This window comes from Elephas maximus, chromosome 3, assembly GCF_024166365.1.
Source record: "Elephas maximus indicus isolate mEleMax1 chromosome 3, mEleMax1 primary haplotype, whole genome shotgun sequence".
Lineage (NCBI taxonomy): Eukaryota > Metazoa > Chordata > Mammalia > Proboscidea > Elephantidae > Elephas > Elephas maximus.
Genome location: NC_064821.1, coordinates 57,805,352 through 57,828,983, shown reverse-complemented (window position 1 = coordinate 57,828,983; position 23,632 = coordinate 57,805,352). Strand labels below are relative to the sequence as shown.

Genomic DNA, 23,632 nt, shown 5'->3' with positions numbered 1-23,632 from the left:
GTGAAGTTCCAGTCTGTGCTGTATGCCCTTGGGTGAGTCACTCCCCCTAGATTCCCCCAGTGCAAAATGGGAGCAATTATAGTAACCCTCGCCTACCCGCCACACTGGGTTGTTAGGAATACCAGGAGATGGGGATTTGATGGCTAACATTTGCTGAGCACTTAATACGTGTAATGTAAGGCATTTATGCACCTTTTAATCCTTTGAGACTGTCCCCAGGTGGAGACCAAGGCTCAGAGGGGTCAAGTAATTTCCCTACTTCTTTATTAGCCCTCAGGTGCTATGCAGGTTAATTTGCAGCTGGGAAGCACTGTCATAGGGCAGGTTGAACCTGGATTATTTTGTCTGCTCTTTACGTCCTTGGAACCTCTTTGGGTGGCACAAACAGTTTGTGCTTGTCTACTAACCAAAAGGTTAGCAGTTCAAAGCTACCCAGTGGTGCTACAGAAGAAAGGCCTGGCAATCTACTTCCAGATTACAGACGAGAAAACCCTGTGGAGATGGGCTCTACCCTGTTAACACATAGGGTCTCCATGAATTGGAATTGACTCAAGGGCAATGGGTTTGGTTTGGTTTTGGTTTTTATGTCCTTGAAGCCCTATCAGGATGGCACTGTCTCACTATGGCCAGCAGGGGGCGCGGACCCCTGGGGGACAAGGGCAGAGACACCTTCCCTTTCTAGGTCAGATTCCTCACTTCCCAGTCTTCTAAAGCCCTCACCTAATTCCTTCATACCTGAGCCTGGGCCTGTTGGCCCTGAGAGGAGAGGGAGCTGAAATTTGTCAGGTGCCTAGGTGCGAACAGTTAGCACCTGGCTGGTAACTGAAGGTTGGAGGATGAAGTCCACCCAGATGTGCCTCTGAAGGGAGGCCTGGTGATCTACTGCCAAAAAACCAGCCATTGAAAACCCTGCGGAGCACAGTTCCACTCTGACCACGCGGGGTCGCCATGAGTCGAAGCCGACTCAAACACAACTAGTACTGGTAGCTTGCGTTAGACCCCACGTGAGGAGTGCCATGCCTAGGCTGGTGCTTGAGAGGCAGGTGGTCATGAAACCCATTCTGCGTGCCACAAAGCTGTCACTCTGGGAGGGAAGTGGCTTTCCCAAGGTCACACAACCAGCAAGTGGCAGAAGCAGTATTTGATGGCATGCAGTGGTTAAGCACTCGACTAGCTGAAAGGTAGGTAGTTCAAACCCACCCAGAGGTGCCTTGGAAGACAGGCCTGGCAATCTATTTCCAAAAGGTCACAGCCTTGAAAACCCTACGGAGCAGTTCTACTCTGCACACTTGGGGTCGCCATGAGTCGGAATCTACTCAACAGTGATTAACAACAACAACAACAAGGTCTTCAGAGGGAAGCTCATGGCCCAGGGGCGGAAGAGAGGGACTGCTGGATGCCTTCTTCCACCTGGGCAGTCCCAGAAAAAAATTCCCCTGCCTCAACGAGCTGCTGGTTCCTGGTGGCTCCTGAGCTGACCTGGAGGGGCCCAGAGGGTGGGTAGGTGAGGGGTCTCCTCTGCCCTCACTCCTCCGAGCTCTGTCCTGGCAGCTGCCTCCAGACAAGCACCTTTGCAGAAGATGGCCCCCTGGCCCCCTCCCTCTCTGCTGCATCAGGATGCCACTTTCCAAAGCCAGGCCAGCTGCTATTGCCCTCTACACCTCCCCCAGCAACAGAAAACCCACCAGCAACTCCTAACAGCCAAATCCTGGCCTCCCTCACCTGCTCCTTGAACATACTGCTGAGAGCACCTGGGAGGAATGTTCTCAGCCCCAAGCTTTCACTCTTCTCAGCCTCCTAAACCCTGGGCTTATAGAAAGAGCAGAGTCCAGAGACCAAGGATGGAGGCCTAGCCTTCTACTCTCTGGCTGCATGACTTCATCTGTCTCAGCTTCCTCATCTGTCAAATGAAGACAACAGGTTACCACCCTACTAGAGTAGATGCTATGGAAATGACAGTGGGGGTAGAGCTGTGAGACCCAATATAAACTGTAAAGTGCTGTGCACCTGCTCTGGGAGATGCAAAAGATCCTGATTATATAAACTGCCCTCCTTACCTTTCCTGAACATCCTGCTGCAGGGATAGCCTTAAGAAACGTAGAAGCAAAGCTCCTCTATGCTTCCCCAAAGAATTATGGGTGTTGGGTGTTCACTATGAGAACCACTCACCCATCTGCCTACTTATTCCCCCACCCACCCCTCCATCTATCCGTCCGTCTGTCCACCCATCCACCCACCCACGCATCCATCCATCCATCCATTCATCCATCTGTCCGTCCGTCCATCCACCCACCCATTCACCAACCCGTCCATCCACCCACCCACCCATGCATCCACCCACCCATCCACCCATCCACCCACCCACGCATCCATCCATCCGTCCATCCGTCCATCTGTCCATCCATCCATCCGTCCATCCACCCACCCGTCCATCCATCCACCCACCCACCCACCCATCCACCCACCCACCCACCCATCCATCCATCCATCCATCCATCCATCCATCCATCCATCCATCCATCCATCATCCATCCATCCATCCATCCATCCATCCATCCATCCATCCATCCATCCATCCATCCCCCAAATGTTCTTCATTCCAGTCACCCATCATTCCATCACATCACTCATCTATCCATCCACCCACTCACCCACCCACCCACCCACCCACCCAAGCATTCATTATTCCATTCATCCATCGTCTTTCACCCAGCCAACCAGCCAGCCAGCCAGCCATTCATCTATCCATTCACATACCCACCCACAGACCTGCTAATCCACTCACCTACCAATTCACTCATCTGCTCCATCCATCTAATTCTTTATTGTGTACCTAATCTAATCATAGTATTAGTCACTATGTAGGGCGATGCTGGAAATATAATGATGAATAATAACAGTAGCATATATCTACTGAGTATTTAATCTGTCTGTCACTATGCTAAACACTTTGTATGCACTGTTTTATTTAATCTTCACAACAACCCCAAAAAGTACTAATTAATTAGTAAACACGTTTTATTAAGTAATATGCCTGGGATTGTTCTGAGTCCTGCACTAAGGGAACAAGGCAAATCAAAGTCTTACTCACGTGCAGCTTACATTCTAGTGGGGGAATCCAGACAACAAAGAAATATGCTATATACCTGCAGGTGGAGATAAGGGCCCTGCCAGAAAACAAAACAAGACAGGGATTGAGGGGGCCAGAGGAAGGAACTGTTTTAGACAGGGTGGTCATGGAAGGCCCCTCTGAGTAGAAGACATTCGAGCACAGACCTGAATGAAGAAGGAATCAAGAATATCTGCGATAAGATTATACTAGGAAGAAAGGACAGCCAGTGCAAAGCCCCAGAGGTGGGCTTGAACTTGACATATTTAAGGAAGGGTAAGGAGGGCACTGGGGCTGGGGTGGATTGTGTAATGTGGTGGGTTGTGGGAGCTGAGGGGTAAGGCACTGAGATTTGGTTTTAAATGGCAGTCTATTGAACTTTTTTTTTTAACTTTTCATATATTTTTAAGTTGTGAACAAATTTACATCCAGGGAAGTGTACTGTTCTTAAGTGCAATTCATTGAGTTTTAATAATTGTAAACACCTGTGTAATCACCATCTCAATCAAAATTGAACATTTCTATCATTCCAGAAAGTTCCCTTCTGCTTCCTTCCCGTCCATCTCCACTCCCCATAGGTAAACACCGTTCTGGTTTCTATCACCAGAGGTTTGTTTTGCTTTTTCTAGAATTTCATATAAATAGAATCATGCAGTATGTTCTCTTTTGTTCACTCAACATGTTTGTTAGCTCCATCCGTGTTGTTGCATGTATCAGTTCATTCACTTATATCGATGAGAAGTATTTCACTGTATGAATCTATCATGAATTTGTTTATCCATTTTGCTAATGATGGGCACATGGGTTATTTAAGGGTGTTCAGTTGTTATGAATAATTACTGCTATGGACATCCATTTTGTGGACATATATTTTCACTTCTCTTGGGTAAATACTTAGGAGTGGATTTGCTAGGTCATAGATAGGGGTATTTTTTAACTTTATAAGAAACTGCCAGTTTTCCAAAGTGGTAGTACTCTTTTTAAAGGAGCCCTGGTAGCACAATGGTTAAGTGCTTGGCTGCTAACCAAAAGGTTGGCAGTTCAGACCCACTCAGCAGGTCCGCAGGAGAAAGACCTGGTGATCCTGCTTCCATAAAGATTACAGCCAAGAAAACCCTATGGGGGCAGTTCTACTCTATTACACGGGGTTGCGGGGAGTCAGAGTTAACTCAATGGCACCCAGCTATAACAACAACTGGACTCTTTTATGCTCCCACCAGCAATGTACGAGTTCAGGTTGTCTTACATCCCTGCCAACATCTGGTATTGTCGGCCATATTCTAGTGATTGTGAAATGATATCTCATTGAGATTTTAATTTTCCCTTCTCTGATTGCTAATGATGTTGATCACTTATTCATATACTTAATGGTCATTCATATATCTTTTTTGTTTAATTGGGTTTTCTTTTTATTATTGATTTGTAGTGGTTCTTTACATATTCTGGATACATGTCTTGTGTCAGGTAAATGTTTGAGAATATTTCTCCCAGTCTGTGGTTTGTCTTTTCATTTTCATAAGGGTGTGTTCCTATGAACAGAAGGTTTGAATTTGGATGAAGTCCAATTTACCAGTTTCTTATTTTTCGTTTAGTGTTTTTTGCGACCTCTGTGAGAAAACTTTCACCATTTCAGTATTACAAATGTCTTTACGTGTTTTGTTCCAGAAGCTTTGTGATGCTGGGTTTTACATACAGGCCTATGATGCATCTCAAATTAATTTTTGAGTGTGGTGCGAGGTTTATTTTTCCTTATGTGTAACTAGTTGTTTCAGTACCATTTGTTGAAAATATTTCACTTTCCACATTGAGAATAGCCTTGGGGCCTTTGTCAAAATCAATTGACTCTGTATGTGTGGGCCCATTTCTAGACTCTGTTCTGTTTTATTAATCTATTTGTCTACCACTGGAGGGCTATGGGTGTGGGGGCTCTGTGTCACGATGTGATTGATACTTGAAAAAGATCAATCAGGGTGGAGAATAGAATACGGCAAAAGTGGATACAGAAAGATCAGTTTGGATACTATAATAATAGTCCAGGTATGAGCTGATGGTGCTTGGATTGGGTGGCTGGAGAGAAAATTGCGAGAAGGGGAAGATTTGTGATATATTGTGAGGTTAAGGCACCAGGCCTTGATGATGACTTAAGTGCGGGATATGAGAAACCCCATTGCTGTTGAGTCGATTCCCACTCATAGCAACCTGAAAAGAGTGGAGAAAGTGGACGACTCCAAGCTTTCTGGCTTGATCAATGTGAAGAATGGAGTTGCCATCTATTAATAGGGGGAAGCCAGGGGAGGGGCAAGTTTAGGGGTGGAAGTGGGGTGGTGAGTTTGGCTTTGGACATGTTAGATCTTAGAGGCCTATGAGACATCCAAGCGTAGATAACAAGAAACCAAACCAGCTGCCGTTGAGTCAGTTCTGACTCAAGCCAACCCCATGTGTATCAGACCAGAACTGTGCTCCGTAAGGTTTTTAATGACTGATTTTTTTTGGAAGTAAATTGCCAGGCCTTTCTTCCAAGACACCTCTGGGTAGACTTGAATCTTCAGCCTTTTAGTTAGCAGCTGAGAATATTAACCATTTGTACCACCCAGGGACTCTGTATATGTCATAAGGAAATAGATAAATGAGTTTGGGGCTCAGAGGAGCAATCCTGGCTAAAGATAGAAATACAGGAGCCATGAGCACACAGATGGTTTTTAAAGCCATGGGACTGGCTGAGATGACTGAGGAGTGAGTGTGGAGAGAGCCGAGGAAAGGCCCAAGGACAGAGTTCTGCTTGAGGTCAGAGAGGAGAAAGAGGCAGCAAAGAAAATGGAAAAGGAGATAGAGGGAAAGCCAAGAGAGGGTGGTGTCTTGGAAGTCAAAGGGAAGAAAGGCGTTTCAAGAAGAAGGGAATGATCAACTGTGTCAAATGCTGCTAATAGGTCAGATGAGATGAGGACCAAGAACTTGACCACAGATCTGGCCACCTGGAGGCGACTGGTGACTTGATAAAAACAGTTGAAATGGGGGGGGGGGGGGGGAAGGAAAGCCTGATTGCCATGGGTTCAAGCAATAATGAGAGGAACTAGCTCTTTTATTGACTTTGGGGCACAGAAAAATGGGACCATCTCCAGATAGAGCTATAGAGTCAAGGGCAGATTTAGTGAGATGAGAGATAGCACTGCATGTTTGTATGATGACAGAATGATCCAGCAGAGAGGTGGAAGCTGACAATGCAAAGAGAGAGGAGAGCTTTAGGACAGAGTCACTGAGTTGGCGAGAGGGGCTCAGACGCAACGAACAGGTGTGGAGAGTTGGTTTCGGATGAGAGCAGGGCCAGTCCATTCTTTGTAAAGGGAGGAAGGCAGGTACAGATAGATATGGGGGTAGGAAAACAACGTTATGTTCTGATTTCTTCTATTACCATCTTCATTTTACAGATCTAAAAACCCAGGCTCATATTGGTGCAGTGGTTTGTCCAACGCCCCCCAGCTAACAAGTAACCCGTTGCCGCTGAGTTGATTACGATTCATAGCGACCCTACAGGACAGAGCAGAACTGCCCCATAGAGTTTCCAAGAAGTGCCTGGCAGATTTGAACTGCTGACCTTTTGGTTAGCAGCCGTAGCTCTTAACCACTATACCACCAGGGACCACCAGGGACCACCAGGGTTTCCAGCTAACAAGTAGGGGACTAGAACTCACATGAGAAGGAGCATGAGTTCCAGGACCACCAGGCATCGTGGTCTGGGTCACAAGGAAAAGTGTAAACCCAGTAAGATGGGAGTTCAGCAGAGGGACTTTCAGCTGGAAGATTGAGGGAGGGTCAGAGGAGGCTTTTGAGCTGGAGAGGGTGGCATTTGAGCCGGGGAGGGCATCCAGGAAGAGGGAACAGCTGGAGCCTATTGCAGGGAGACATGCCTGCCCCTCACTGGCCTAACCTTCAAAGTCCTGGTCAGACGATTGGATTCTGTCCCCCAAGGTCATCTCATCCATCCCACTGTCCTCACCCATGACCAGAGTACCGGGTAATAACATGTGGCCAGGATTGGGTGCCCTGACCACATGAGGTGCATATACTTAGGACACCTCTGGCTCACAGCACTCTCTACTGTTCATACCCACCAGTTCAGTGCATCCACACCACAGTCCCACAAGTGGGCTATAGAGTGCAGTGGTTAAGAACTCTGGAGTCAGAACTCCATAGACAGACCAGGCTGGGTGGCCTCGGGAATGTTACTCTAATTGTCAGTCCCCTCACCTATAAAATGGGAATAATGATAGTCTCTCTCAGGCACCTCATAGGTCTTTGCACGGTTTCAAGGATATCTTCTGAGAAAAGTACCTCACACAGAGCCTGGTTTCTAGCACATGCTCAAAACGTCTGTGCTGTTACTATTATTCTCCCCATTCAACAGGTCAAAATACTGAGGCTCAGAGATGTAAAACACCTGAGATCTCACCAGTTGACAACAGAAGACGTAAGATAAGAAGCCAGCCCAGGAGTCTTCCTACTCAGCCACCCAATTTGGCCTCTTCACACTGGTGCCCCATAGTGTCCTCAGGTTCCCTGTGGGCACACACCCATCTGACCATGGCCCCTGCTTGTGAGTGGGTCTTTCTTTCCCTTGCTCTGATGGAGGTGGGTTGAGGGAGGGGCCCCCAGTTAACTGAGCCATCTGGGATCAAGGGCAGGGCAGGCAAGTGCTTTAATCTGGATTGGGGTGGGGGGTAGGATGGAGGGAACAGGCCACTGCCAGCCCCCCATTGATAGGAGATGCGAGCTGCAGCTTACCTGTTGCCAGTTATTTTGAAGTCCTTGTCTGGCCTCTCACCTTCAGTGGGGATGGGGTAGGGAAGCTATCCCATGCGAGAGGCAAGGGGTGACTTTCATGGGTGAAACAGCCAAATGAGGGGTCGAACCTGATCTGCCTCCAGCTCCAGAAGCAGATTTGTCATTAGGATGGGAAGCTTCCAAGGCAAGAAGGAACAATGAGCTGGATGGGGTGTGGTGCTACGAGAGGGTGAGGAATTGGCGAGGTGGGAAGGCTGAGAGAAGGAGTCTGGGCAGGATCTGGGGTGAGAAAGTCCTGGCGTCTAGCACAGGTCTGACCTTAGGGAGTGCTTTTGGCAATTTCCTTAACCTCTCTGGGCCTTAGTTTCCTCATCTGTGATATGGGATAATAATAGTGCATACCTCACTGGGTTATTGTGAGGATCCAATGAGGTCATATGAGAAAAGTGCTTGCAATAATCCATGGTATATAGTAGAAAAAACATGAAACCCATTGCAATTGTGTCAATTCTGACTCATGGAGACCCTACAGTACAGAGTAGAACTGCCCCATAGGATTTCCAAGGCTGTAATCTTTACGGGAGAAGACAGCCACACCTTTCTCCTGCAAAGTGGATGGTGGCTTTGAACCACCAACCTTTTGGTTAGCAGCTGAGCATTTAATTACTGTACCAGCAGGGCTCCTTATAGTATATAGTAGGTATTCAATAAATATTAGCCCTTACTATTATTTGGAAGCCCTGCTGGTGTAGTGGTTAAGAGCTGTGGCTGCTAACCAAAAGGTCAGCAGCTCGAATCTGCCAGGCTGTCCTTGGAAACTCTATGGGGCAGTTCTACTCTGTCTTATAGGGTTACTATGAGTCGGAATCGACTCAATGGCAATGGGTTCTTTTGGTATTATTATTATTTTCTGTGTGAGTAGGTAGCCTGTGGGAATCAAAGGGTGGCCATTTTAGTGGGTCTTCAAGGAGCCAGCCCCACAGCCAGTCAAGGGTGTCTGGTTCCCAGGGCTCGTGAGTTCAGTGTTTGGCATTGTGGATAGTGGAGAAGGAACCAGTAGAATTGGCTTGAAATCCTACCTCTGCTACTTACCAGTTAGTGACTCAGGGCAAGGGACTCTCCTTCCCTAAATCTCAGTTTTGTTCATCTCTAAAATGGGACTATGTGATAAACTCTACTCTATTTGTAAAAATTAAATGAGATGATCCTTGTAAATATTCCTGGTATTTAGTAGGTCTGTATATATATTAAAAAGTTTTTTTTTTTTTTTTTTTTATATATACAGGGCATCCTTTCTCTTGGTACTTGCTGTTGATGAAGTACTGGGATTTCTGGAGGTTCATCTAAAAACAGAGAGGCCCTTTGGACCCCCTGGTGCAGGCTTCAGCCTGAACTCTTGTCAGTCATTGCTCTCTGTCCTTGGTCTTGGGTTAGAGGCTGTAGATGGCTCTATGCAGCCTCTTACCACTACAGAAGACTCAGTGGACATGCCCAGGGATCTTGGGCTCAGTGAAGAGTGACTGGGTACTGTAGATAAAGGTTCAAAGGACCAGTACAGGGTCACTGTGTCCAGCCCCTTCCCTGGCTCAGCCAGGCAGCACAAAAAACTGGCTCTAGGAGTCTCTTAATTTCTGGTAGAGAAGATTCCACATCTCTTCTCTCCCTGCCCTAACTCATCTTGGGGGAGAAGTATAAGGGGAGGGGATCAGTTCTTAAGAAACTGCTCTGGGGGTGTGCAGAGTTGGTGCTCTATGGGAAGAGAAAGCAGGTAACAGGAGAGGATTTGTTCTCAGGCTGAGCTGACCTTGGGCATCTTGTTTCCTGTCCATGTCTACTTGCCACATACCCACAGATGATACGGATAAGACTCATTGCACTTAAAAGTCTAAGTCAGAGTGATCTCATCCCATGTCCTATGTGTTCCTGACCTACAGGACCCAGCAAAGCTTTCTGTAAGTATTCTGGACCCTGATCCAGCAAGCCTCTGAGCTACTGTGTTCATGACTCTTCCTAGCAACTTTCTTATTCTATCCAGAAAACTTCCTTGTTACCTCCTAAGTTCCTGATCAGGATCTAGGAAGCCTCCCCTGACCTCCTGTATTCCTGATCCTACCCAGCAAACTCACCTGACCTCCCCTCACCTCTTGTGTTCCTGACCTTATCCAGCAAACCTCCTTAAGAATTCTGACTCTGATCTCTGTGCCTGAACCTGACTCCAGTTTTCTCCATTTGCTCCCCAACTCCATGGCTGACAGCAGCTCCAGGACCCTATTCTGAGGCTCCCCACCACCCAGCTCTGCAGGGGGCCTACAGAGTAGCCCCGCCGAAGCCTTACCCAGCATGACCTCTGCCTGCATGGGCATCGACAGCGCTGGGTGCTTAACCTCACAGCTGAAGAGGGCCTCGTTGTCGATTTGCGGGTTGAGGGTCCAGGTGAGCAGGGCACGCACCTCCACGGTGCCATCACTGCCTGGAGTGTGGCTGTGGCGCAGAAAGTAGATAGGCTCCGAGTTGTGGACCCAGCGGGGGAACTCGCGGCTTACAACCGTCTCTGGGATGTTCTCAGTGGTGGGCTGGAGGAAGATGCTGGGATCTGGTGTCAGGCCTCGGGAGGAGTGCTCTGTGTAGGGACGCCCACCCTGGTTCTCAGTGTCCAGCAAGGACAGTGACTTCTGCATCTTGGTGTCATCCAGATCTCGGTGGAGGAGGCTGCGGAAGGGCCTGCCATCTTGGAGGGGCCCGGAACTGGCAACCAGGGGCTCTGACAGTGGCACTGCATCAATTGGTTCCCCGTCTCTTTTGAAATAAACCTGAAATTGCAAGGAGGGTGTGGAAGAGGTTTTGTGGAGCTGACCTTGACCTCCCAATGGGCTTTCAGATGAACTAGCATAGGAATGCCAGTTTTTCTGAAGCCTCCTCCTCCTAGTGGTCTTCTAGAGGGACCCCCAGCTGCTCCTTTCCCTCCAGCATCCCCTAGGCACAATGAGTGTGCATGGCCCATGGGAATACACGCAGGCCCTGGGGGTGGAGGCTGCACTCCCAACTCCATCATTTACCATCTGGTGGACCTGTGTCCTCACTTGTAACGGGAAATAAGGAACACCTACTCTGTGGGGCTCTTGGATGCTCAAATGAAACAGTGTGCAGTGGGAGGGGGACAAGGGAGCTGGATACAGCGAGGCAGCACCTGGGCTCTGAGGGGTGGTCCATGTCCACTTGGGGAGACCATGTGGAGGAGAGAGAGAGGGTGTGGGCACGGAGATGACATGAGATGTTGGGAGAAGAGCAGGAAGAAAGGATCTGTGTGTGTGTGTGCGTGTGCGTGTGTGTGTGTGTGTGCCGGAGGCTAAAGGCAGAGAACAGGTGTGTGTGTGGGAGGGAGCTAGGTATGGGGATGAGGCCAAAGCAAACATTTTCTCGCTTTCTCTGCTAATGGGGACCTCAGGTTTTGAGCGGCGGCATTTAATTTAATTTGCTGTCTTTTTATTTTAGTACATGCACCCAGAGGCCTGTGAGGATTGGGTGTATGTTTTAATAAATCAGATAAACAAATCGATAGGAGACAGGGAGAGAGGAGAGGAGGAAGTGGCTCTTGGGGACGCTGGGAGGGGAAAAGGCGATGAGGGGAGAAGAGGGGGCTGCGGGGGCAAGGGGAGGTGAGAGAGGTGTGTGGGGTAAATGAAATTTGGAATTTGGGAAGCAGAGAAACTGTCAGAGTTTAGAGTTCCAGAGAAGAATCTCTTATGCACATAATGACTTGCTTTGGGTTTTTCTTTCTTTTCTATTTTTTGAAAAGTGCTTCAAAAGCAGGTTTGTAATTTCTATCAAAGAATTCCTTTCAAGTTCTGACGTTCCAGGCAAATGTAAGATGTCTAGAATGTGGGGAGACATGTATCTTATATATATATATATATATATAATATTTTATTATCATGTTTTAAATGGCAGGGCAGGCAGGCAACGGTGGAGGGTCTTCTGACAGCCCCAAGCCTGTGAGACCTTTCTCTATGCCCTCCAGAACAGGAGTTTGTCTTTGGGGGACAGACCAGTTTCCCTGATTTTTAGGAAGGCAAGATCTCCTTACAAACTCGGAAGGGGAAAATGTGGGGCCATGTCCTGCTCTCAGCAATTGGTGGCTTCAAAGCTCCTTCTTTTATGTCTCCTTGGGACTATAAGGTGTGGGTGGAAGGAGAAAGGCCTCACCAAGGGCTTACCTCCGCTCACCAGCTTACTGCCCTATCCTGGGCCTCTGCTCATCTGCCTACTACCTCGTTCTGGGAGTTGGCCAGAAAAAGGATCCCCACTCCCTCCCTCCCTCCCTTCCTTCCTCCCTCCCTCCCTCCCCCCTTCCCTCTCCCTCTGCCTGTCCCTCCTTCCCCCTTCCCTACTTCCCTTCCTCCCCCCCCCATCTTTCTCTCCTCTCCTTTCCTCCCTCTGTGCCTGGGAGGGCAGTGAACTTGGAGCTGGAGGACTGGATCCTGAGTCACAGCTTGGTCAAGAACTCCGTGGTTGACCCTGGGAAGTCCCTCCCTCTCTCTCGGCCTGGGTCATACCCATCCTGTTCAATAACTGGGGTATGGGTGTGCTTGACGCTGGGCTCACCTAAGGATCCCTCCCAGCGTGAAGTTCTAGAATTCTGGGGTCCAGGAGAAATGGGGATTTTCAGTGCTAGGAGACTGGGAATAAGAGAGGCCAGGGTGGGTCAGATGTGGGAATGGGGTCAGGCCGAGGCAGATGGTGGCAGAGCCCACATAGGCAGGCCATGCCCTTGTCTTCATTCTGCAGAGAGTGGGCACAGTGGTGCCACCTGCAGCTGGACAAGTCATGAAGTAGGGTGGGTCCAGCAGGTGAGGAGGGGGCTAGACACTCCAGGGGTACTCACCATGGGCGCTGGTTTCCCGCCGGACACGATGCAAACCAGTGTGAAGTTCTGGGCTTGGTAGCGGCTGAAAGGGGCTGGGGTGTCAGCGGCCACCACTTCGATGGAGGTGGGAGGAGCTGCCCAAAAGGGAAGTACAGGAAGACAAAGGCTTAACAGGAAGATTCTGGAAGAGTTCACTGATTACCTAATATTGGCCAGGTTCCATGCAAGGTGCTGGGGGGAAGAGGGTGTTGCACAATCCAGGGAGGCCTGTTGACATCGACTTCAGTGAGAATGATGTTCCCTGCTGAGGATACAGCCTAATGGGGGAGACATATATGAATCAAGAGATCACAAAGAGATGTGTTAAGTGCCTCAGACACTGTGAGTTCAGGAAGACATTCCTGAGGAAGAGATACGTGTTGTCATCTGAGGAAACAGCGGTGTGTGGAAGACAAGTGGGGCAGGCAGAGGGACCAGCAGGTGCAAAGGCCCAGTGGCAGGAAGGCCCAGGGCATATGGGGGGGTCAAAGTGGGTCAGTGCAGGAGCAAGGTGGGACACGGTGTCCAGTGGGGCCGGGGAGGTGTGGAGGCGGTTATGACTTGCAGGGGTGTGCTACAGCTGGTTCATTCCAGCTCATGAGAGCCAACTGTGAAATTTTCAGGAAGCCTGTGAGCTGGTTGTTGAAGTGTTGGTAGCATAATTAGACTATAGCAGGTATCTTTACACCACAGAAATGGGCAAACACTGCAAATCCGGGCTTTCTCTCCAACCCCCAGAGATGCAGTTTATCAGCGTTATGGATTGAATTGTATCCCCTTAAAATATGTGTTGAATTCCTGGCCCTTGTACCTGTGGATGTGATCCTGTTTGGAAATAGGGTTTTCTTTTGTTATGTTAATGAGGTCATGCTAGTTTGGATGGATCCTAAACCTAAATCACTTCTGACTCCAGAAATAGGAGAGAAGCTTGCAGAAGAAATTGACGTGGCCGAGACCCTGATTTGGACTTCTGGCCTCCAGAACTGTGAGAAAATAAATCTCTGTTCTTTAAAGCCACCCCCTTGTGGTATTTCTGTTATGGGAGCACTAGGTAACTAAGACACCAGCACACCACTGGTTGTGAGGTTCTCTTCTTTATCCTGAGAGCAATGGGGAGCCATTGAAGGTTTTAAGGAGGAGCCATGACATAATCTGACTTGTGTTTTGAAGAGAGTGAAAACAGAGTGTGAATTTAGTCTAGAGAGGATTGTAGCTTAGACTACAACTGTAGCTTTAATTCACTGAGGGCAGTGGAGGGAGAGAAGTAGGTAACTGAGAGACATTTAGAGCATGGAGGCTTCCCTCCCTCCTTTCTCTCCTGCAGTTGGCTTCTTCTGTCTGGTCGTTCCCCGCAACGGCTCTCCTCTCTGCTCTCCTCACCCGCTGCTGCTTGCTGGTTGGCCAAAGCCCATGCTCCCAGGCACTGTGGGGCGTTGGGAAGAGCAGGCCCTGAGACATAGGGTACACCTGGGTCTGAATCCCAGGTAGCTCACTACCCCCTTTATGTCCTTGGGCAATTTATCAAAACTTTTTAGGCCTCAGTTTCCCAATATGTTAAATGGGGATAATACTGGACTGACATACTAGAAGGAAAAAAAAGGCAATTCAATATTATTATGATTCCTACTGTGATTTCCCAGCCCCCTCAGAGTCAGTAGGACACAAGCCAGAATCTTAGAGCTTCACTTGGGAACAGCTGTCAGTCCTGGTTTACTTGGCCTTGGGCCACATGCGGTGGGGAAGCAGTGAGAAGGAAGAGATGTGGGCCTTTCCTTCCTACAGGGGGTTTTCACTCCAGTGAAGTTTAATTAAATTCAACTTAATATTTCCTGACACCTAGTAGGTGCCAGGCATGGTGCCAGGTGCTTGCTGTGGGCGCCCAGTGATGGATCTGGTACGGTGCTGAGAAGCTCGCAGTCTGGCAGGGGCGACAGACACATGGGCAACTCTATTTTAAAGCCTTGTGAAATAAAGAAGGTAGGCGTCATTCCTTCACCCAGGCAGCCACCGCGTGCTGACAGCAAGAGTGGCTGAGCAAACGGGAGAACAATAGATGGAGTGTGGTAATTAAGTGTGAGACTGGGAGAAACAGATGTACGTAGGGTAGGAATTCCGAGAAGGGAAGACACACCAAAACACCTGTTACCCAGAAGTAGCAGACCCTGCAATCAAGCTTTTCAAGTACTCAACTGAAAACTTGGGTCCCATGGCAAGAACAAACAATGGCTAATGCTTCGCAGCCAGATGTTCTAAGCCCTTAATGTGTGTTAACTCATTTGATCTTCACTGTTAGCCAATGAGGTGTATTTATTTGTCCCCATTTTGCAGATGGGGAAACTTAAAAGGTGAAGCAACTTGCCCAAGTTCACAGACGAAGTAAGAGGTAGAGCCAGGATTTGAACCCTGGGAGTCTGGCTCCAGGGCTCAGACTCTGACTTGAAGTTGTGCCTCTCAACCTTCAGGAAGAAAAGGGAAACTGACATGTACCTTTAGACCTAAAATGGGGGGCAGCAGTGGTTCAGTGGTGGAACTCTCGACTTCCGTGGGCAAAACCCAGGCCAAGCCACCTCTCGCGCAGCCACCACTCGGTGGAGGCTTGTGTGTGGCTACGATGCTGAACAGGTTTCAGTGGACTTTCAAGACGAACACAATCTAGGAAGAAAGGCCTGGCATTGTGCTCCCAAAAATCAACCAGGAAAACTCTACGGATCGCAACAGTCTGATCTGCCAGTGTTCATCGGGATGACATGGGACCAGGCAGCATTCTGTTCCATTGTGCATGGGGTCGGCCACCACGAGTCAGGGGCCAACTTGACAGCAGCTAACAACAGCAACACACTTTAGCTGCCAGGAACATTCACTTACCTGGCACATCTCAACTTCCATGGATGCCTGGTAACCCAGGTCCCTCAAGAACTGTAGGTTCTAGTTTTCTTGGTTGCCCCAAAGAGCAGGAACCAGGCCAGTTAGAGTTTAATATAAAACTCTGGCCCCAGTAGTGCGGCATACGTGCCGGTATAAGCATACTCTCCAAGAATCCCAGAGTCTCAGAGCTGTACAGAAACTCCTTTAAAACCACTCATTCCTTCCCTCTTATCTTCATTACGGAACCAACAGGCATTCATCAGACACCTAAAACCTTCCTTGTAGAATTGCTTTGAAGAGTAAATGCTTATAAGGTGACTGGCACATGGTTAGCTTGCAATGCAGGTTGTCGTTGCTGTTAGCTACTGTCAAGCCGGCCCCAGACTCAAGGTGACTCTGTGCACAATGGAACGAAACACTGCCTGGTCCTGCCACATTCCCATGATGGGTTGCAGATAGGACTGTTGTGATCCATGGGGTTTCCACTGGCTGATTTTTCGGAATTAGGTTGTCAGGCCTTTCTTCCTACTCTGTCTTAGTCTGGGAGCTCCACTGAAATCTGTTCAGCATCACAGCAACAAACAAGCCTCCGCTGACAGATGGGTGGTGGCTATGCATAAGGTGCATAAGTTGGGAATCGAACCTGGGTCTCCTACATGTAAGGCAAGGATTCTATTGCTGAACCACCAATGCCCTCTCACAACGCAGGTTAAACCAAACCAAACTCATTGCCATCGAGTCAATTCGGGCTCATAGCGACCCTATAGGGCAGAGTAGAACTGCCCCATAGAGTTTCCAAGGAGCACCTGGCGGATTCAAACTGCCAGCCTTTTGGTTAGCAGCTGTGGCACTTAACCACTGTGCCACCAGGGTTTCCCAATGCAGGTTAGCTATTTTAATATTATTTGTATTACTATTAATAAGGGCCCCAGTTTAGGACAACGGTTAAGAGTGTGGGCTCTAGATTCAGACTACCCAGGGTTCAAGACAAGCTCTACCACTTACCAGCTGTGTGACTTTGGGCAAGTTACTTATCCTCTCTGAGGCTCAGTTTCCTTATCTGCAAAATGGGAGTTATAGGATATTTGTGAAGATTCCATAAAGTCATACCTGTAAAGTGCTTAGAAAGTGCACCCAACACATGTCAGTCACTTGTATTGGTAGTATTATTTGCTAACATTCTTTATTTGAGACTTCTTGCTAAAGATTTGGAGATTAAAACCTGGTCTCTGCACTGAGGCCTTCACAGTTTACTGAGGAGACCAGAATATGCCCTAGGCCTGCACGGTCCAACACAGCAGCCTTATATGGCTGTTGAGTACTTGAAATGTGACTTGTTCAAGTTCATATGTGCTGTAAACGTAAAACACGCATTGAATTTTGAAGACTTAATTAAAACTACGTAAAATATCTCATGAATGTTTTTATTTGATTGCATGTTGAAATGATAATATTTTTGATATATTGGTTTTAATAAATATATTATTAAAATTGTTTCACTTTTTTTTTACTTTTTAAAATGGGACTATTAAAAAACTGACAATTACATATATACCTTGCATTATATTTCTATTGGACAACACTGGTCTAGACCTTCCATTTTACAGGTGAGCAAACTGAGGTCAGAGAGAGGCAGAGATTTGCATAAAGAGACTCACACCGTAAGTCAGCGGCCGAGCATGGCCCAGCACCCAGGCCTTCCCAGTCTCCCACATGCACACTCACGTCCGTGCATACGCACATTCGCATTCTGGAGATTTGCACCCCAGTCACGCGCACCACCCACACAGACCCTGATTGGGAGCTGTGTTCCCGTCCCTCGTTATATTTCTGAGCAGGTGTTAGCAATATGTACAGTTAATCAAGCTCATAAGACAATAACAGATTTTAGTTGTATGGACGATGACACAGCGGAGCTGCTAATATCAACACGGACAGACCAGGCTCCCACACTCTCCCCATCAGCGTATTCCCTAGTCGCTGTGTCCCAGGAAAATGTCGCTCTGCATTTTGCCTCCTGTCTCACAGTGGAGGGCTCTAGTGTGGGCAGTCAGGGAGCTGTCTACACCTGGGAGAGTGACTGGGTCCCTGGCTGCTTATGGATGTTTCACCCAGACCTCACAGTCATCTCCCCCTTCCTCTTCTCTTTCTCTTCCCTTGACTAGGAACAGTCCCACACCCACTGCTTCTTAGGCTCACCATCTACAGTTTTCCTTTGCTCTTAGTTTTTACCAAATCCATCCCCAACACCTGCCCCACCCCCACTTCCACCTCCACCTCTGTCCCTACCCCTACTTCCACCTCCATTTCCATCCCCACCTCCATTTCCATGTCCATCCCCACCTCCATTTCCATCTCCAACCTCACCTCCATCCCCACCTCCATTTCCATGTCCATCCCCACCTCCATTTCCATGTCCATCCCCACCTCCATTTCCATGTCCATCCTCACCTCCATTTCCATGTCCATCCCCACCTCCATTTCCATGTCCATCCCCACCTCCATTTCCATGTCCATCCTCACCTCCATTTCCATCTCCAACCTCACTTGCATTTCAATCTCTATCCTCACTTCCATCCCACCTCCAGTCCTACCTCCACTCCTCCTCCATTCCTACCTCCACCCCTCCTCCATTCCTATCTCATCTACTTCCATCCCCACCTTCATCCTTATCTCTATTCCTATTACAACTTCTATTCCCATCCCCATTTCCATCTTCATACCCTTCCTCATCCATCCTCATCTATATCCCCATCTCCAGCTCCATTCTCATTTCTGTCCCCATTCTATCCCCAACTCTATCTCCATTCTCATCTCCATCCCCATCCTGGTTATAACCATAATAACCAAAAATATAAAAAAGGGAAAAGAAACAACAACAACAACAAAAAACCTGATGCCAGTGAGTTGATTTTGACTCATGATGACTCCAGATGTTATAGAATAGAACTACTCCACAGGGTTTTCTTAGCTGTAATCTTTACAGAAACAGATCACTAGGTCTGTCTTCTGTGGCATCTCTGATTGGATTTGAACTACTGACTTTTAGGTAAATAGTCTAGTGAAAACCACTGCACCACCCAGGGACTTACAATCATAACAACAACAAAAAATTAACCATTGCTGTCGAGTCGATTCTGACTCCCAGTGACACTATAGGACAGAGTAGAACTGCCCCATAAGGTTTCCAAGGAATGGCTGGTGGATTCGAACTGCTGGCCTTTTGGTTAGCAGCCGAGCTCTTAACCACTACACCACCATCATAATAGTTCCCAGAAATCTCTGACCAGTACCAACAGTGAGCAGCCCCCTTATGCGCCCTATGCCTGGAGTGGATCTCATGGCCCCAGGAGCAGTGTCCAGTTAAAGGCAGCCAGCCAGCTGCAGACACAGATATAGTCTATGTGACTACCTGGACAAGAATAAGCCCAAGTACCAAGTTAGGCTACAGAGTGAGTAGTGCAAATCTCGGCCACCCAGCTGTGTTTAGCTGTGTTCAGAGGAGAGCCAGGTGGCATATAATGGCAAAGAATCATCAAGAAGACCCCTGGCTCACCAATCTCTCCCGCACTCTTCTGCTACAGTACCCAGTGCTCCCACCACTACGGCCTCATTCCTGGGGACCATGAGAGCGCACTTTCAGAGGTTCCTGTGCTAGTGCAATGCTCTCCTGGGGGATGGGGGAACACATCCCTCATTACTAGCTGCTCCACACCAGAGGTTGTGTGACAGTGTGTCAGAAATGACTGCTCCACTCACCTGATATGAGCCTTCTGAGGTGAAGAGACACCAAGCTGCATATTTTATTTGACACAGTGGCTGCAATAATGGGCTCAAACACAGCAATGACTGTGAGGATGGTGTAAGACTGGGCAACATTTTGTTCTGTTGTACACGGGATCGTTATGAGTTGGAGCCAACTCGATGGCACCTAGCAACAACTTAGACATGGGTAAAGCTTCAGAATTTACAACCACTTTTGGACACATTCTTCCATTTGTATAACACAAGCCCTGGGTTGTAGGAGGGAGTCCCTGAGTGGTGCCAACAGTTAAGTGCTTGACTACTAACCATAAGACTGGTGATTTGAACCCACCCAGAGGTATCTTGGGAGAAAGGCCTGTCGATCTGCTTCGGAAAGGTCACAGTATTGAAAACCCCAGGGAGCACAGTTCTACGGTGCACACGTGGGGGCGCCCTGAGTCGGAGTGGACTAGATGGCAGCTAGTCTTTTGGTTTTGGGCTGTAGGAAGGGACCACCCCTGTTCTACAAGTCCACCATCATGGTGAATTGAAGGCCGCGAACATAAAACCCTCCTGAATCAACTGACCTCCAAGCCAGTGGACTTTCTGCTTTAATTTTAACTTTGCCGTAAGTGGAGAGAATTGCTGCTAGAAGTTTCTTTGGCTAATTTTGTCTAGTACGAGGGAAGGTAAAGTGAATTCCTGCCTGACACAGCCACAGGTCACCGCTAACCTCTATCGCCCCTGCTCAGCCGCCACTGAGGGAGGCAGGAGTTGAAGTTATCTTATACTCGACAGTGAACCTTAACGCAGTGAGGTAATGGTTGGGCGATTCGTTTTATGAAATTAACTCTGAAATATTGCCTGCCTTTATCCCGAAAGCAGAACTTTGTTTCGGTCATCATAACTCACTTTGGAGATAGTGTGGCAGCTCTCCTGTGCTCTGTAAATCATCCCGTGGCCTTTGCAATTTGGGAACACAAACCTATTCTGATAGAAGCCCTGGCATTCGTGGAAAGAAAAATCTGCCACTAGAATAACACTGTGACAAATGCCTGTAGGGTTATCTGTGGGTTGGAGTTATCCAGGCCCCACGGCTGTGTCTAACTGTCCGTACCAGAGTTAAATCCTTGTCTCCAGCACGAAACTTACTCTCACCTTTCCCCTAGGGTACCAGCTCTAATAGACCTAGGTTCTAGCCCAGGCTCCGCTACCACCATCCCATGGGACCATGGCAAGTCAATTGGCTCCTCTAGTCATCAGTCTTCCCATCTATAAAATGGGTTCGATAAAACATACCCTGCCAACCTTTCAACTTCAGAGTTTTTGAGAGGAGAAGCAAATGAGAAAATAAACATAATACTTTTATAGGGATGGCAAAGTGTTGAACAAACAGAACTGTCCACACCCCTCCTCGAAGAGAAAGATGGAAGGGGGGTTTCTTCCCCTCCAGGGAACGGCCATTGTCTCCAGGGAGGAATCGCTCTCCTATTCCTTGGGTACCACTCTATGAAGCTGCTTAGCACACTCCTGCCCCAAGAAGTCATTTATCATGGGGTGGTAATCAATTAGATTTTGGGGAGGGGCGGAGGAGGGGAAAGACAAGTTCAAAATTATATTATTTGCAAAAAAAAAAAAAATTCCATTCTTCCCTCTCAGCATGTCTGCTCTATTGACTGCCTTCCTTTTCAATCAGCTTCTAGTCATTACACTATATTTCAAAAAAAGAAAACCAGCCTGTTAATATAAGTGTCCATGAATATAAATGTCCCTCCATGTTCCTATTTTAATTTCTTTTCTTTTCTTTTTTTTTTTGGTTCCACATTTTTGTTCTTTCCTGTCCTCTCCACCAGTCTCTCTACTCCTTCAAGATGCTGCTCGGAAGAGCATCTTCTCCAGGAAGCCTTCTCGACATCAGCCACACTGAGCTGCTTGCAGTTCCTTCCTCACCATGCTCACCACCTCACCTGCTTGACACCATCTCACCTTTTGGGGCTGGTCTTAGGTGTGGCCTCCTCCAAGCAGCCTTCCTGGATCCTGCCAGACTCGGTTACCACCTCTCCTCTGTGTGCTGGGAGCATCCTATGCTTGTCTTGTCAGGGTTTGTCATACTGTCCTGGGTCTGTATCTGTCTGTCCGCTAGGCTGTGTGCTCCCCGAGGATGGGAGCTTTGCCTTTCATCAACCTAATCTCAGAGCCTCTCACACAGGAGGAATTCAATACATCTTCATTTCCTTCCATCCCTTGTTTCTCCAAGCACAGGACCCTGCAATGCTGGGGACCCTGCCCCCTTCTTGACCTGTATGTTCCTTCCCCGACTCCATCCCAGCCCCATCACCATGCTCCCAACCACACGGAGATGTTTTTGGTCCCTGAATACCTTAAACTCCTTCCAACCTCAGGGCCTTTGCACCTGCTTTTCCCCCTGCCTGTAGTCCTTCACTCAGCTTTTTGCATATCTAGGTCCTGCTCATCTTTCAGGTCTCAGCTTAAATGTCACCTCCTCGTCTAAGCTAGGAACCCCTGGGTAGTACAAACAGTTAATAAGTTCAGCTGCTAACCAAAATGTTGGAGGTTTGAGTCCACTCAGATCTTTGGAAGATCTGGTAATCTAATTCCAAAAAATTACCATTGAAAACCCTGCGGAGCACATTTCTACTCTGACACACGTGGGGTCACCATGAATCAGAACTGACAGAACAGGAACTGGTTTTCAGATCTAAGCTATGTCCCCCTCTTATTCTGTCACAGCCCTTTGCTTATTTTCTTCAGAGAGCTCATGGCAGTTTATAATTTATAATTATCTCATAGACAGGTTTGCGTCCTTGTCTTTTTCTCCAATACTCCCACTAGAATGTAAGCACCATGAGGGTAGGGACTTGTCTGTTTTCTCAACTCCAGGCACCGACCAGTACACAAAGATTTGTTCAGTAAATATTTGTCAAACTAATGAATAAATGAGTTTGGGGCAGGGACCCAGGTATCCTGCCCTCCAGCCCCCACCCACTTTGGAAGGGCTGAATTCTCTAGTCCTGCCCAAGCCCCTCTCTCTCAGCAGAGGCCTGAAGAGGCAGACCCCACCAGTGGGAGGGGTACTCTGGCAAGAAAAAGAGAGAGGAAAAAGCACAACTCTTCGGTTTATGGGAAAATTAAATATTGAACTGAGCAGTAACAGCAGCCAAGGGAAAAAAAAAACAGACAAAAAGCCCCCAAATGGAGCCGCCATCGGTGACAGGAGAGATAAACGCAGCGTCTGTGCTTATATGGGCTGCAACGGGCTCTTTTATGTGGCAGCTGCTGAGCCAAGCCCACTGCCTCCCTCAGCTTGAAAGCAGCTGTGGGAACCCACAGGCTGATTCCAGGGCGAAAGGTGGGGGTCCTGGTCATTGCCACCATCCCGGGGTCCTCCCTAGGCCTTCTTGAGTGGAGCAGGATCACCAGGGAACCGAGCGGCTGGAGGCATAGCCACCCACCCCGCCCCCTCTCCACGGTAGCTGGCTGGCAGCACCCGCTCACCTGTCTGGCCCCTCCCCTGCCAGCTGTTGTGTGCGGTGCTGGAAGATAAAATTAACAACCCCAACTGGAGGCGCTGGCTGACTGCTCTGGGGAAGTAGGGGGGAGTCGAGGCAGGCAAGGCAAGGCAGTGAATCACTGAGGATAGGCAGAGCAGCATTCTGCTTAGGGTACTGCTGATGGAGACAGAAAATGCCACACATGCTTAAAGGGGTCATGGAGAGGCCAGGCCACAGGTTTGGGTGTTGGGTCTGGATTTGTATTCTAGTGCTAGTTTCCAGGCTAAGCCTTTAACCCTAAAAAACCAAACCAAACCCATTGCCATCAAGTCAATTTCGACTCATTTAACATAAAATTTAACATAGTGGTTCTCAAAGTCTGTTACCAGGGCTAGCAACAACAGTATCACCTAGGGAACTTGTTAGAAGCACAAATTCTTGAGCCAGACTCAAGACCTAAACTAACCAGTTGCCCTCAAGCCAAGCCCGACTCATGGCGATCCCATGTGTGTCAGAGTAAACAGTGGTCGATTTTTCAGAAGAAGATTGCCAGGCCATTCTTTCAAGGTGCCTCCAAACTTCAAGTTAGCAGCTGAGCTTGTTAATCCGTTGCACACTTAGGGATTCCATTCCAGACCTGCTAAATCATAAATTCCCCAGGTGGGGTCTAGCACCTGCATTTTAACAAGCCTTTCAGGTGATTCTGGGGCCCCGGGGGCA

General features: G+C 48.2%; 1 protein-coding gene and 1 long non-coding RNA gene across 2 annotated transcripts in view; one reads left to right on the top strand and one right to left on the bottom strand.

Moving 5' to 3' along the window:
• Window positions 1-23,632, bottom strand: part of IGSF21 (immunoglobin superfamily member 21) — a 363,130-nt gene that overhangs the window by 4,975 nt on the left and 334,523 nt on the right. Inside the window, exons 5-6 of the mRNA XM_049878086.1 lie at window positions 12,771-12,886; window positions 10,224-10,698 (exon numbers count right to left, since the gene is read on the bottom strand). Of these exons, the coding sequence (XP_049734043.1) occupies window positions 10,224-10,698; window positions 12,771-12,886 (591 nt within the window). The remainder of the gene's footprint in view (window positions 1-10,223; window positions 10,699-12,770; window positions 12,887-23,632) is intronic.
• Window positions 9,683-10,732, top strand: LOC126072632 (uncharacterized). The gene is made up of 3 exons (XR_007516542.1): window positions 9,683-9,840; window positions 10,144-10,321; window positions 10,582-10,732. It is a non-coding gene; the product is annotated as an uncharacterized LOC126072632 (long non-coding RNA).